We start from the raw sequence: 15,718 nt of genomic DNA, 5'->3' as shown, positions 1-15,718 counted from the left end.
TTTCTACATGTATATATGTCTGTGAGTGTATCTGCGTTTGTATCTGTTTGTCTGCATGTGGGGGGGGGGGGGGACACGTATGGAGTGGGGGAATAGGGGGTGGGGGGTTAGACGTATGGGGAGAGTGGGGGTACAGGACATTTTTTGCACCGGCTCCCGTGGTTTCTAGTTACGCCTCTGCCTGCACATTAAAAAAAAAATATTAAGTGCAATCCGTATGGGGTTATTTACAAACCTGTGAATTTCTGGTATTTCAAAGTAAACTTCTAAATTTAGGTTAAAATAGCTAAATAGTAGAAAAATCTAAAAGTGATCTATATTTTCAGTTCTGCCTGTTTTGGCCGGAGTGTTACTTTAATTCCAGGAAATCCACACTATACTGAATAAACATAATAGTTTTAACACAGGTTTCTCCAAAATCTGGCCCTCCGGATGCTGCTGAACTACAACTCCCATGATGCTTTGAGTGAAATAGTTAGAGAATCTGAAAAATGTAGCTGCAGTTCTACAACATCTGGAGGGTCAGAATTTGGAGAACCCTGGAACACAACCCCTCCCCCCAATATCCATAAATGTGTATATAATTATTTATTATCATGTAATGATAGACAGGCAGGATGCAAGCACACAGGTAGCTGCTTGCTATACACACATATACACATGCACAGGTCGCTGTTTTCTCTACCATTTGATTGGACGATGAAAGTCAGCTGATCATATTCACCATGGGCAACATCTTATGTCATGTGATCAAGTGACGTCACGACCCAGGAAGTAGAAGACAACATGGCCAGAAATGAGGAGAAGCAGCTGGGCAAGCTGAACAGACTGTGGCTCCAGAAAGAGAGAGAAGGTTCTCTTATCCTCAGTTTTAGACTCTAGTCTTTCTATCACCTATAGCACAATGTCAATGGGTTTTTATTTAATAATTTGTAAGGACAATGAAGAAACCTAATTAGATTTGTTTTTACTCCTTTGACAGAGGGAAGAATCAGAGATGTAAACCATAGCAGACCCAGACTGGTGAGTTACAATGTATTGGGGAAATCCAGGGTCATAGCTTGTAGGATGCTTTTCTGGGCATTTAAAAATGTGTTCCATACAAACTCACATTGCTGCACTTGGAGTGTTAATGAAGCAAATTAAAACTGAATGGAGACATTGAGGTTAAAATAACTAAATTGGGGTAATTCCCCCATTTGGCTATAGCTGCAGTTTGGTTATTTTCTTCTAAGTTTGCAATTTGGAAGTAATTTGTTAAAATTCTGTGCTTTGTTAATTACCCTGCTGGCATTGCATTTAAAATAGATACTTCAGTCCAGGAATCCACCATCATCCCTTTTTAATGCATTATTCAGTGATTGTTTATAATTTGCAAAACCATCCTAAATAATAAGCCCTCCAGAGGTGCCTTAGAACTAGAGCTTACATGATGCTTTGCATGCCTTTAGAATGACAAAGCATCATGGGAATTGGAATTGTACAACATCTGGGGCTCCACCTTTTTTTTTTTTTTGGCACACCTCTTTCTAAGCATATAGACCTTGAGTTCAGTAATGTTTTTGTTTAAGAGAAGAAATATACAATGCTGCAATTTTGGGTTTCAAATCACTACAGCTCATTGCTTCATGAATCAACCCCAAAGTTTTATTATTTTGGTATACATACATTACATGTCATGCAATTCATTCATACTTGACATTAAAACATTAAAATAAAATTGTGCTCTGTATTAAAAAAAATAAAAAATAAAAATACACACACACTCACACTCACACTCACACTCACTCTTCAGTTTTAACTGTTTGCATTTATTTTGCAGTCTGCCTTGAATACAGCTTCCAATGTTAAGAAATGGATACCAAGCATTAAAAGTGAGATAAACTACTATTTGGAAGTAAGTCCATAGTAGTCAGGTAATCCTTTCAAACACAAGTATCAGAATTATGATTTCATTTATATATGCTATATGTGACCGCAAACTCCACTGGTAAAGTTGGGGGAAAATGGAATGTAAAATGTTCTATTCTGGTTTTATATGAGAAAATTAATAGGTAAAATTTTAATTTTGAGTACATGGTATTTTAAATAATTGTATACACATTTATCAACCAATTCTTAAAGGGACCACTTCTGCCCATTGGAGTGGTCTGGGTGCCAACTCCCACTACCCTTAAGCCTGCAAGTGTAAGTATTGCAGTTTTTTTTTTTTTTTTTATAAACTGCAATAATTACATTGCAGGGTTTACTCCACCTCTACTAGGCAGCCACTAGAGGGCACTTCCTGGTTTCTAGCCCAGGAAACCTATGCTAGAGCGTCGCTGGATGTCCTCACGCTATGTCAGGACCTCCAGCGTCGCTCATTTCCCCATAGGAAAGCATTGAAATGCATTTTCAATGCTTTCCTCTGGGGAGCGCTAATGCGCTCCCCGGCCGGTGGGTGGGATCAGTCTCGCCCACCGGCCGACGCAATGCAGAAGAGGAGCGGCGGCGGAGGAGGAAGCAGCGACGAGGGACATCGTCGCTGCCTCAGGTAAGTCACTGAAGGGGTTTTCACCCCTTCAGCAACCGGGGATTGGGGGGTGGGAGGGAGAGGGGACCTGCAGTGCCAGGAAAACAATCACTGGAGTTTCCCTTTAAATAGGTTCTCGTGCAGACCATGTGTTTACACTGTAAACTATAGTCTAAATCAATCTTCCCCAAACTCCAGCCCTCCAGATGTTGCTGAACTACAACTCCCATGATTCTATGAATGAAATAGGCTGAGAATCATGGGAGTTGTGGTTCAGCAACATCTGGAGGGCCGGAGTTTGGGGAAGCCTGGTCTAAATCCACTTAGACCAGATAGATTTGATGTAAAAAATAAGTAAAATTTTTCTTTTTGGCTTGTTTGCAAAAAAATGTTTTTTTCTTTCTGTTTGTTATAATTTCTAGGCTGAGACCAGTATGTATAGATAGATTGATAGAAAGTGTGTGTGAGTAGGAGCCCATCAATGTCTTGATTTGTGAACATTGGCGGATCCAGGGGGGGGGGGCAACGGGGCAATTGCCCCCCCCGAGATTCTCCCCTGCCGGCTAGTGCAGGGCTGGCATTGCCCAAGCGCCAGCCCTGCACTGCAATGTGCCTGCGGACCGGGGAGGGAGATCAGTGATCTCCCTCCCCGGTCCGCAGGCACATTACTGACAGCCGACCGGAAGGGGAGGGAGAGAGGACCCGGGAGCTGTTACCAGCGCAGCTCCTCCGGGTCCTCCTCTCGCGAGATTTGGAGCGTTGCCGCGGTTACCACGGCAACGCTCCAAATCTCGCGAGAGTGAACTCTAGCCCTGGAGCGCGGGCTAGAGTTCACTGGAACCACTGGACCACCAGGGATTCCCCACTGGGACCACCAGGGATCCAGAAATATCCCCCCTCCTCCTCAATAAAGGTAAGAAGGGAGGGGGGACATAAATATATTTTATTAAATACATTTTTTTTTTTTTTTTTATTAAAAAGCCTCCCTTCCCTCCTCCCCTTTGCCCCACATACACTGCCCCCATACACACACTGACCCCATACACACACTACACACACTGACCCCATACACACACTGACCCCATACACACACTACACACACTGACCCCATACACACACTGACCCCATACACACACTACACACACTGACCCCATACACACACTACACACACTGACCCCATACACACACTGACCCCATACACACACTACACACACTGACCCCATACACACACTACACACACTGACCCCATACACACACTACACACACTGACCCCATACACACACTGACCCCATACACACACTGACCCCATACACACACTGACCCCATACACACACTGACCTCATACACACACTAAACACACTGACCCCATACACACACTACACACACTGACCCCATACACACACTGAGCCCATACACACACTACACACACTGACCCCATACACACACTGACCCCATACACACACTGAGCCCATACACACACTACACACACTGACCCCATACACACACTACACACACTGACCCCATACACACACTGAGCCCATACACACACTACACACACTGAGCCCATACACACACTACACACACTGAGCCCATACACACACTACACACACTGAGCCCATACACACACTACACACACTGAGCCCATACACACACTGAGCCCATACACACACTACACACACTGAGCCCATACACACACTACACACACTGAGCCCATACACACACTACACACACTGAGCCCATACACACACTACACACACTGAGCCCATACACACACTGAGCCCATACACACACTGACCCCATACACACACTACACACACTGACCCCATACACACACTGACCCCATACACACACTACACACACTGACCCCATACACACACTGACCCCACACACACACTACACACACTGACCCCATACACACACTGACCCCACACACACACTACACACACTGACCCCATACACACACTGACCCCACACACACACTACACACACTGACCCCATACACACACTGACCCCCACACACACACTGACCCCATACACACACTACACACACTGACCCCATACACACACTGACCCCATACACACACTACACACACTGACCCCATACACACACTACACACACTGACCCCATACACACACTGACCCCATACACACAAACACTGCCCCCGTACACACAAACACTGCCCCCGTACACACAAACACTGCCCCCGTACACACAAACACTGCCCCCGTACACACAAACACTGCCCCCGTACACACAAACACTGCCCCCATATACACACTGACCCACAAACACTGCCCCACATACAAACACTACACACACTGCCCCCCCATACACACACTGCCCCCCCATACACACACTGCCCCCCCATACACACACTGCCCCCCCATACACACACTGCCCCCCATACACACACTGCCCACAAACAACACTGCCCCCATACAACACTGCCCCCATACAACACTGCCCCCATACAACACTGCCCCCATACAACACTGTCCCCATACACACTGCCCCATACACATACTGCCCCGCACACACTGCACACCTATACACACACAGTGCCCTACACACATTGCCCCAAACACATACACACAGTGCCCCCCATACACACACTGCCCCACACAGACATACAGTGCCCCCATACACACACTGCCCCCTAACACACACACTGCCACCCTTACACACTCAAACTCACTTCACCGCTCACACACACTGCACCTTTCACACACACTTCACCCCTAACACACACCACTTCTCCTATGCCCTATATCCCAGCAGACCCCAGGTAAGTTGTCAAACTGTTCTTAAACGGTATGACTACTTACTCTGGGGTGGGATCCTGGCACTACTGGCACCATAACTACTACACTGAGCTGTAGTGGTTATTGTGCTAGGATTATTTTTTTTAAATAATCTTCAAGTGCCCCTCCCGAGATCAGGCTCTGGATCCGCCACTGTTTGTGAATGCATAGTAATGCTTGAAATAATAAAAGAATTACTGTTTTATACTCTCAATATATCCCTTTCCTCGAGGTAGAATTAAACCTGTAACATTTTGTATGGATCCTGGCCTGTGTTCAATGATTTGAATGTGCCAGCAGATATGCATGTATTACCATGGTGGTGCTCAGACAAGATGTGTGCCTTTAATCCCGTGTCAGATAATTGTGTTTATCCAGTTACTCACTAGAAGGTTCCTCTGGCCCTGTCCTACATTAAGGAATTAAACTTTCACACAGTTTGACATTAACCTGGGTCCTCGACTCCTCACGCTCACACTTCTGGTCTTCTGTCATTAGAGTGAAACTAAGTGTAAGCCAACAAATTCAAGTAGTGGCTAAGCCTGAATGGGAACCTCCGCTTTATGAATATCTGTGAAGAGGGGCCATATGTATCACATGGGGTGGAGGCAGAAAACTGTTCAACCTGCTGAAAATAATTTACTCAATACCATGGGAGTACCCCTTTTAAACCCAGCCACTCTAACATTTGGTTATACTTCTTTCTATCTTTTTTTTTTGTTTGTTTTATTTTCATGCTTACTGGATTCACTTTACTTTTGCAGTATGATTATGCAGGCTACCTGCCACACGTTTACTCCTTTTTCTGTTCATCTGTTTGCGTGTCCTTTTAACTTTTCACTTTTTCACGTATAGTACAAATATCGAGTGTTGTTTGTCTTGTCTTGTGTTTTTTTTTTTTTTTTTTTTTTTTTGTCTGATTGGGACTTTTAAAATTACCTATTAAATATTTGGTTTTATATACATTTTCTGATTTTGTGATCATCTATAAGTTAAGGTTACCCTCTCCATCTTCTTATCTATTCCCACAGGGGTTATCCCCCATCAGGAGAGGTGTAACACTCTGGCTCCATTCCCCTTCTTTCCATCTTTTCTCAGTCTGTTACACTATCTTGACCAAACTAGATTCACCAGTCCTTAATCTTTACTATATGGTGTCAATGGCAGAACTGTTATTCAGTTACCAGAGTTTAATGTATCACTTGTATCAGAATCTTACACATAGACATTTCTTGCAAATGCGAAAACTAAGCATCCCACAATGTCATTTTTTTTTTTTTGTAGCAATCACAGTTGTCGCACTACTCAGAGCGGAAGATCCAAGAATTCCAAGACAAGATCGAGACTTTGAGGAAGGAGTATCAGAGTTTTCTCTGGAAGCTCCGTAAGTTGGATCCTTCATGCAAGGAGCACCCCTGGAAGCTGCGAGGCTACTCAAGAAAAAGAGCTGCTGATGGAAAGCTGCCATCTTGGCTAGAATCCGGTACTGTAACTAAGTCTCTACAGTACAACTATTCCCTTACAAATCTGCAATGATATAATGAACGTTAACAGAACCTTAGGTTTCAGCAGCTGATTTATTGAAATTCATTTAGACTCCACAACCAACTCAGTTGATGCATATTTCATTTTTTTCCCCATTAATTTGAACATCCTTTAACCAAGAAATTTACTAAAGGAAAATAAATAGCATTCACTAAACTCTAAATTCTTGTGGAGGGAGCCAAAAGCCTGTTACTAACAACTACAGCTGCGCACGGAAAATAAAGGTGCAGCACTCCTGTGGTGTGTAAATGTCCTTCATTTGTGCCTTTAGAATTTAGTCACTCAAGATGGGCTTACTTCTTGTTATATACGGTCTTCGGCCAATGAAAATGTTAATCAGTCAATGACCAGAAAAATCAATTTGAGTGATGCTTCAAATTAATTATACAAAATATAAACATCCTAGAATACACAAACAATTTAATTTTGAACCTGTTTAGATGGACTCTTTTATATAAACTGAAATGTATAATTTTGACTGTTTACTTTATTGAACAGATGTCACTCCATAATTGTTATATGATTTGTTATAAAAATACACAAATGTGTAGTTGATATGAGTGTGCATTCTTAGCATTCCAAAAATGTAAGCAATAATGCACTCTGAGCACTTATATATATATTTTTATTTTTTTTCTATTTTCAAGGAGAACATACGGGGGCGAAATTGCTTTGCACACCAATTCTTAATCAGAGCACGAATAAGGCCCAGAGTGATTCAGAAGAGACACCCTCTGATGGAGAGAGGAAACCATTAACTGTAGAGAGTGCAATGCTAGTTTTGGCAGACCAGGATAAACCTCTTGTGTTTAATAGTGAGAAATCTCACCCAAAACATATCTGGCTTAGGTCATCTTACAATGCAGGTGGAAGTGAAACAAAACCCATGAGAGACATTCTTCTGTCCAAAGATCCTGCACCCAGAGGAGAACTTTCAGCACCTAGTCTGGAGAGCAAGCAAGGTGACCTTTCTGGTGGTGGAGTGAAAGGAATTCTGGGTTTAGAATGTTACATCTCTTCTGAAGAGGAAAGCTGAAGGATTATTTATAATGTACTGGTATACAAGTTATCTGGAGAAATGGGTTTATGACTTGCTTAACAACTCTGATCTGCCTGGTGATCATTTTTATTTAATATTGTCAAGCCTATTTGTGGTTCCTGTGGAGATGCCTTTGACATTGAACTCTTAAGACTGTAAACCAGGACTAAAATGGACAACTACATTCTTATGAGCATATATTAAATTTTTCAATATATATGTTTTTCCTTATATGAATTGCCAGCCTAGCTACGGTCTAACAATACCTCTGGGTTTACTCATACTTAAACCCCAAGCTTTGGTTCCCAAACCTTTTCTTGCCTGAAGCACACTTTGGTGTTACATTAGAGACGTTGTGTCTAATCAGCAGTAACACGGTTATTAGAATTTAATATTATTTGTGAATATTTACTGAAAGACAGTTATAAAATAGTAACCTACTAAATGTTAAAAAATTCTAAACAGATCTGGTAGAGTGCGACTATTATACAAGTGACAAACTATTTTAAAAAAATAAAATATTTTAATAAAATAATTCCATGTGTCTGCACTAGATGGCATCACACAGCCCAAGGCAATTGAGAGGCTTGCACTTTTTAATGTGCCACTATGCCTGGCCTACAAAGACACTTACAAATGCATCCTGATCCTCTGACTTACACAATTGCATTTCCAGGCATTCAAATGTCTTCAAGGAGAGCCCTGGCAAAGAAATTTTTCAAACACACTTTGTGCCTGCATCCACATACGCTACTTCCAAGATTCTCCTTTAGGATAATTCAGTTAGCTCTTCAGAGCTAAGCAGAACTGCTGATCGACAGCTGAGCAGCCATTTAATGTGGTCCTGGGTCAGCCATACTTAGCTTTATGGAGACATCAGCTTCAACTGCAGGGGAAGGTAGTGTGCAGCAGGCTTCCGAAGGACCTAGATAAGCTGTCAACCACTTCTGCAATAGTTTGACAAACTACCAAAGGATGGTGCCAATGCATTCCAGGTACTATAACCAATACAGTGTAGTGGTTATAGTGCTTGGAGTATTTCCCTAGAGCGTAATTTCAATATTCCAAAAGTAAGCACTATTAAAGAGTTTCCTGTGGTAAAATGAGCAGCAGCGCACTTGCCTTGCCCAGATGTCCTTCGCTGCTGAGAAATACTAAATTTAAGAAACGTGAAACAGCACTGCTTCTTCATGGCCTAAAAATTACAATCATTTCATTTCACTGTTTAGTAAATGAACCCTTGAGTGGTGAGACATTGAATAGCAGGGACCCAAATCACAGTAAAGGAGTACACATGTTGGGTGGCCCGAGACTGATTTCAGTTAAGCTCAAGGGCCTCAGCCATACTGTGGGCAATGCAGGATTTAAAACCATGATCTGCCTTTTTAATAACTGGCAGAATCTGTAGTCCATGATGATGTAAAACCATGCCAATGATTCGCTAGACCTCACAAACCATCTTATAGCTATCTCTAGAACCTTGAGATGGCTTTTATACAGATTACATGAGTGGTTTTATTTTGTGAAGTTCTGTTGCACAGTACTGTGAAAACCAAGGGCTGTTCTTTGTCATTCCAGATGTGGAATGGAACACATTCAAAATGTGATAGTAATCAGTAAACAATGAAATCCAAAACATCAGATGATATTTTTCGATTCACCACTATTTGGTAAATACACTCTAGACTTCTTGGGGATGATTCCAGGCTGCCGCCCTGGGTCCTGCCATTTATTCTATTTATGTATAATCCATGAATGGTGTTGAGGAAGTGAGAGGACATAGATTAGGGCAGACAGATAAAATAATAACAGCCATGAATTTTGGCTCCAGCAAACCCATTTATCTTGGTCAGCCCAAACTGGTGCTACACTAAGCTTAAGAGCAGCTGACACTCTCAGACGATTAAGTCTACCCAAAAGGCAGACACATATCCCCTATACCAGTGATGGCTACCCTTGACACCATCAATTGTTTCTGGACTACCTTTCCCATGATTCTCAGCTAGTTTTAGAGTCCAAAAGCTAGCTGAGCATCATGGCAAATGTAGTCCAAATAGCCATCACTGACCTATACTGAAAGGGAACCAACACTTTTCTGACATCTCTAAAAGGGCTGAACCGCAGGTGCCTGAGCTACTCAAAATCTGTTTTTAAATGAATTTGGTGACATCTGTTAACATTTGTCAGAGGAAATTACAACTTAGGAGAAGAAGTTATTAGTATACAACCACTTCCAGTTCATAGCAGCAGAAAACATAATTTGAGAAATGTAAAAAAAAAGACATAGCACCAATAATGTACCAACCTTTGCTGAAAATCACCAGGATCTGAAGCTGCTGTATTGAACTTTGTACAGACCAGGAAGGAGTTGAAAATTTTTAAAATCCAATACTAGTACACCATCTTCAGTGGGAAAGCAGAGCATTTTCCTAAATTCTTGTCCAGAGTATGCGTATAACAATGGCAGTAGTTTTATTCATGAAATATGAAAAACAACTATTGTGCATGCTTACTGAAGCAGAAGCATCTTTCCTTTAAAGGGATCTGGCACTATAGGTTTCTAAGGAGCCCCCTCTTTAACATTGCAGCATTAGGTGCAAAAGGGACACAGCACCCAGACCACCTCAACATAGAATGTGTCGGCAGATAAGAACCATTCGGCCCATCAAGTCTGCCCAGTTTTTTTTTAATACTCTCATTAGTCCCTGGCCTTATCTTATAGTTAGGATAGCCTTATGCCTATCCCACGCATGCTTAAACTCCTTTACAGTGTTAACCTCTACCACTTCAGCTGGAAGGCTATTCCATGCACCCACAACCCTCTCAGTAAAGTAATACTTCCGAATATTATATTTAAACCTTTGTCCCTCTAATTTAAGACTATGTCCTCTTGTTGTGGTAGTTTTTCTTCTTTTAAATATAGTCTCCTCCTTTACTGTGTTGATTCCCTTTATGTATTTAAATGTTTCTATCATATCCCCCCGTCTCGTCTTTCCACCAAGCTATACATGTTAAGATCCTTTAACCTTTCCTGGTAAGTTTTATCCTGCAATCCATGAACCAGTTTAGTAGCCCTTCTTTGAACTCTCTCTAAGGTATCAATATCCTTCTGAAGATAGGGTCTACAGTACTGCGTACAATACTCCAAGTGAGGTCTCACCAGTGTTCTGTACAATGGCATGAGCACTTCCCTCTTTCTACTGCTAATACCTCTCCCTATACAACCAAGCATTCTGCTAGCATTTCCTGCTGCTCTATTACATTGTCTGCCTACCTTTAAGTCATCAGAAATAATCACCCCTAAATCCATTTTCTCAGATGTTGAGGTTAGGACTCTATCAAATATTCTATACTCTGCCCTTGGGTTTTTACGTTCCATTAGCTGAAGTGGTCTGGATGCCTACAGTGTCTCTTTAAGTATTTAAATAAATGGTTGGGTTTCTAGCAGCAATATTAGAAAATCTAAAAAATTATGCAAGTGATAATATTTTCTGTAAATGGTATTTAATACACTTAAATACTTATAGTTTGATAATTAGCATTAAGGTCAACACGATATATCAGGTAAACTGTACACAAAAGATATACATCTGCCTAACTTCATACAGGACAGCAAAATATATTCTCAGGAATGCATAATGGTTGTGTTCGGGCGATGAGCCTCATTTCTAATATTACGAGACTGTCATCCAAAGACCACAAATGAGAATATTGCTTCTCTAAGCAGTCTTTGAGGAACACCAAGAGTTCAAAAGGCTGTTCCTATGGTGTGATCGATAAAACCCAGACTGTTCATAGTTCTATCAAGATGACATTTAGACTACAATTAAAACATGCCTACTTATTTTGATTATTAACCTTGATTTGTATGATTATAATGTTCCCAAATCATTTACTCCTTCGAAAAAGTCAGTGAAGTAAGTGGTATGGAATTGTGGAAGATGCTGCAGAGAATTACGAGAGTTACAGCTGGACAACAATTGGGAGTTTTGAGTTTGACACTCCTGGACTAGGCTCCCTTGTGCGGATGGTATCAACTACCCATAGAATCAATTAATGGGCGGGTCAATCATGTGAATTAAACTTCCAGTAGCTAAACATTTGGAATGGAAACAGATCCCCTTTAAAAACCCCACCAGTTGCAGAGTGCCACTTATAAAACCAGATCGATGACTGCCAGTTCTGATGTCCAACCCTTTGTGCAGCAACTGTACTAGGATGACACAAACAGGTCACCGGCAGAATAAGATCAGCTTTACAAAACAAGCGAGGCCAGGCTTTTACACTGTTAATTTGAAAACATTACAATATTTCTTGGAAATGAGCTGGAAAGTAGAAATTGAGCAAGTGCTAAGTCTCTGCCATGTAATGACCTTAGAGAACGCATGGTTATATACAATGGGGAACATTTTGGCAAACTTCATTTGGGATTTTGTCAGACAGGGGCTGGAAAGACAGTTATTCTCAATGTTTAAGATCCATTTTTTTTTTTTGCTCAGACCAACTTCTTCAGTTACTCTTTTCAATGTGTCGATATGTCTAAAAGTAAAACCAGATGTAAAAGTTTGCTCGATTTCATCACGGAGTTTTGCTGCACAAAATAATCTTTAAACAGGAGCCAGATTGCATGGGCTAGTTTTCAAAGAAATGATCACTTTCTGACACAGTTGCAACACTACTTTTTTCATAAGTTCTCGGAGCCTCCTCCTCCTCTTCTTCTTTTGAATCCTTAAAACTTTGATAGCTGGTATGAAATAAATCTTCTATCCGATTCAGAAATTCTTCAGTAACCTCAGGGTGGGCTGTGTTTCCCAATGTTCTTTTCATACAGGACAATAGCTGTCAGGAGAACACAATCAATCTGTTAGTGCGTCGTACGCATATCAAGAAATACGGTGTATTAAAAGTAATAGTATCTGTTATTGAGAAAAAGGAAGTAACCTTTCTGCAATTATCAAAATCAATTTGCAATAAAACATACTGTGAATTAAACAAAATCTTATATTTAGTGCAATCATTTTGCTTTTTAATGCACTAAACAGTAGATCTGGCTCCACCTGCTGGATAAAATGAATCTGCAGATCCCTTGAAGATAATTTAAGGTAACTAATACAGTGCATTTTCACACGGTAGAGGAGGATGAATACAAAACCGTAACAAACTCAAAATACAAAACAAAAAAAAAGTATCTCCTGGAGCACGTCACGACTGCTTAGTCACCAGAACAGCTACAGCTTATTGTATTTGTTCTGGTTTGTATAGTAATTCCCTTCATGCTTTTTGCAGTTAACACTGTCTTTTCAGGAAAATGCAGTGTTTACATTACAGCCCAGGGATACCTCCAGTGGACACTCTTTAGATGGTTACTAGAGGTGTGTGTAGCACTGCCTTTCAATGTCTCCACCCTCTGCATGGAGACACTGAACTTTCCTTATAGAGATGCATTGATTCAATGCATCTCTATAAGTAAATGCTGATTGGCCAGGGCTGTGCCCCCTGATCTGCATCCTTGACAGTCTCAGACAATCCTATATGAAAGCATTGTGACTGGCTCAGAACAACACTTCTGATGAAGTCAGCCAAGCAGGCAGATCAGGGGCAGCAGCAGTAGACTGTAAAAACAGTAATTTTACTTACCGTAAATTCCTTTTTTCTTAGTATAGTGGCAGTACTTACAAGTGGGATGTTCCTTCCGGTGTTGGACAAGAAGCTCCCCCTTCTTTGAATAATATAGCTGTGCTCCGCCTGCTGCCTCCATATAACCTGCAAGATTGAATCACCCGCCAGTAATAGAAAAGAACCAAACGGAGACAGACTAATGCAAAAAACATTTAATCCAAATGAAAGAGGAGGGAAACCCAGTACTGCCACTATACTAAGAAAAAAGGAATTTACGGTAAGTAAAATTACTGTTTTTCCCTCCGTATAGTGGCAGTACTTACAAGTGGGATATAGCAAGAACCCTGCATACAACAAAGGGTGGGGACTCAGCAGGCCACAGCTTGCAGCACCTTACGCCCAAAAGCAGCCTCAGAAGATGAAAATATGTCCAGCCTATAATGCTTGATGAATGTATGCAAGGAAGACCAAGTAGCCGCTTTGCAGATGTCTTCAGGTGATGCTGCTGCTCTTTCAGCCCAGGAGGTTGCCATAGCCCTAGTGGAATGAGCTTTCAACGGGAATCTGAGAGGAATCCCTTTGGAGTGATAAGCCAACTTGATGGTATCTGTAAGCCACCGAGCCAGAGAGGGTCCGGAAACAGCACGACCCTTGTACTTGCCTTGAAAGTAGACAAAGAGATGATCTGAGGATCTAAACCCTTGAGTCCTCTGAAGGTAGATCTTCAGGGATCTTCTAACATCCAGGAAATGCCACTTTCTTTCCAGATCCGATGTAGGAGATTGACAAAAGGACGGCAGAATAATAGGTTGGTTAATCGCAGCCCTAGAGATAACTTTAGGCAAAAAAGAAGGCCTGGGGTGCAGGACCACCTTTTCCTGATGGAATATGGTGAACTCCGGAGAAGATGATAGAGCTCGGATCTCACCAATTCTCCTAGCGGAGGTGATAGCCACCAGGAAAGCCGTCTTGAAGGTTAGTAGCTTGATGGGGACCTTAATCAATGGTTCAAACGGTGGTTCACAAAGGGCTTGAAGAACCAGAGACAAATCCCAGGTAGGAAAATACACTAATCTGGGAGGCCTTTTTAACCGTATGGACTTAAGAAACCTTCGGACAAGTATGTTTGAGGCAATGTCACGAACCAGGAAGTGACTTAGAGCTGAAATTTGGCCCTTGAGTGTAGAGACCCCTAGGCCGGCTTCAAAACCATCCTGTAAAAAAGAAAGGATTTCCGGGATAGACGTTCTGGCAGGATCCGAACCTCGAAGAGAACACCAGGCTCTGAATTTCACCCAGACTCTGAAATAGATTTTCGAAGTGGACAAGCGGACAGAGGATAACAAAACGTCACATAAGTGTTCTGAGAGACCATGACCCTGAAGGATCATCCTTGCAGCAACCATGCTGTCAGGCGAAACATTTCCAGGGTTTCTACTGGAAGAGTCACATTCTCTAATATGGTGGAAGAGATCGGGAGAGACCAACTTGATATGGTCATATTTTCCACTTCTGAGAACCAACTTCTGTTTGGCCAGAAGGGCAGGACTGCTAGAATTCTTGCCTTCTCCCATCTTATCTTCTGAACAATCCGGGGAAAAAGAGCGACAGGCGGGAAAATATAAGCCATGTTGAAGTTCCAAGGGATCGACAGACCGTCTAGGACATCTGGGTAGTCTCCTGCTTGGAGAGAAGCGAATCTCTGCACTTTCCGGTTTCTCCTTGTCGCCAACAAGTCTATCTCTGGCCTGCCGAAGCGGGAAACTAGCTCCAAGAAAACCTGGTTTGATAGTGCCCAGTCTGCCTGAGACCAATGACTTCTGCTGAGGTCGTCTGCAATAATGTTTAGAGACCCTTTGATATGGGTAGCTGAGATTGCAAGAAGATTGGTTTGGGCCCAAGACATTATACGGTAGCAGAGATTTTGGAGAGCTTTTACCTTCGTGCCTCCTTGGCGATTTAAATAAGCCACAGTGGTGGCGTTGTCCGACTGAATCCTCACCGTCCGATTGGCGATGACTGAACCGAAAGACACCAGTGCCTTCCAGACCGCTAGTAATTCCCTGAAATTTGAGGAAGCGCCTGCCTCTTCCTTGTTCCAAAGACCTTGATGGAATTGAGAACCGAGATGGGCGCCCCAACCAGTCTGGGAAGCATCTGTGGTTATCGTAATCCACTGTTTTTGTGCAAAAGATAGGCCT

The 15,718-nt window shown here is 42.1% G+C and overlaps 2 protein-coding genes across 3 annotated transcripts in view; one reads left to right on the top strand and one right to left on the bottom strand.

The window, feature by feature from the left end:
- Nucleotides 1-661: 661 nt before the first annotated feature.
- On the top strand, nt 662-8,115 carry LOC134568586 (uncharacterized). 2 transcript variants are annotated; one of them, XM_063427233.1, is made up of 5 exons: nt 662-853; nt 983-1,023; nt 1,823-1,897; nt 6,599-6,698; nt 7,507-8,115. In XM_063427233.1, the coding sequence occupies exons 1-5, from the start codon at nt 787-789 to the stop codon at nt 7,893-7,895; spliced, it is 672 nt and encodes a 223-aa protein (XP_063283303.1). In that variant the 5' UTR covers nt 662-786; the 3' UTR covers nt 7,896-8,115. The 2 variants fall into 2 exon arrangements, with proteins under 2 accessions (XP_063283303.1, XP_063283302.1); XM_063427232.1 differs by having other exon boundaries at nt 667-853; nt 6,599-6,797.
- Nucleotides 8,116-11,281: 3,166 nt separating this feature from the next.
- The window catches only part of MYSM1 (Myb like, SWIRM and MPN domains 1), a 35,728-nt gene continuing 31,291 nt past the window's right edge, over nt 11,282-15,718 (bottom strand). The window contains exon 20 of the mRNA XM_063428000.1: nt 11,282-12,737. Coding sequence (XP_063284070.1) covers nt 12,531-12,737 — 207 coding nt within the window. The 3' untranslated portion in view covers nt 11,282-12,530. The remainder of the gene's footprint in view (nt 12,738-15,718) is intronic.

This window comes from Pelobates fuscus, chromosome 7 (genome assembly GCF_036172605.1).
Source record: "Pelobates fuscus isolate aPelFus1 chromosome 7, aPelFus1.pri, whole genome shotgun sequence".
Taxonomy (NCBI): domain Eukaryota; kingdom Metazoa; phylum Chordata; class Amphibia; order Anura; family Pelobatidae; genus Pelobates; species Pelobates fuscus.
This window is presented reverse-complemented; position numbering and strand designations above follow the sequence as displayed.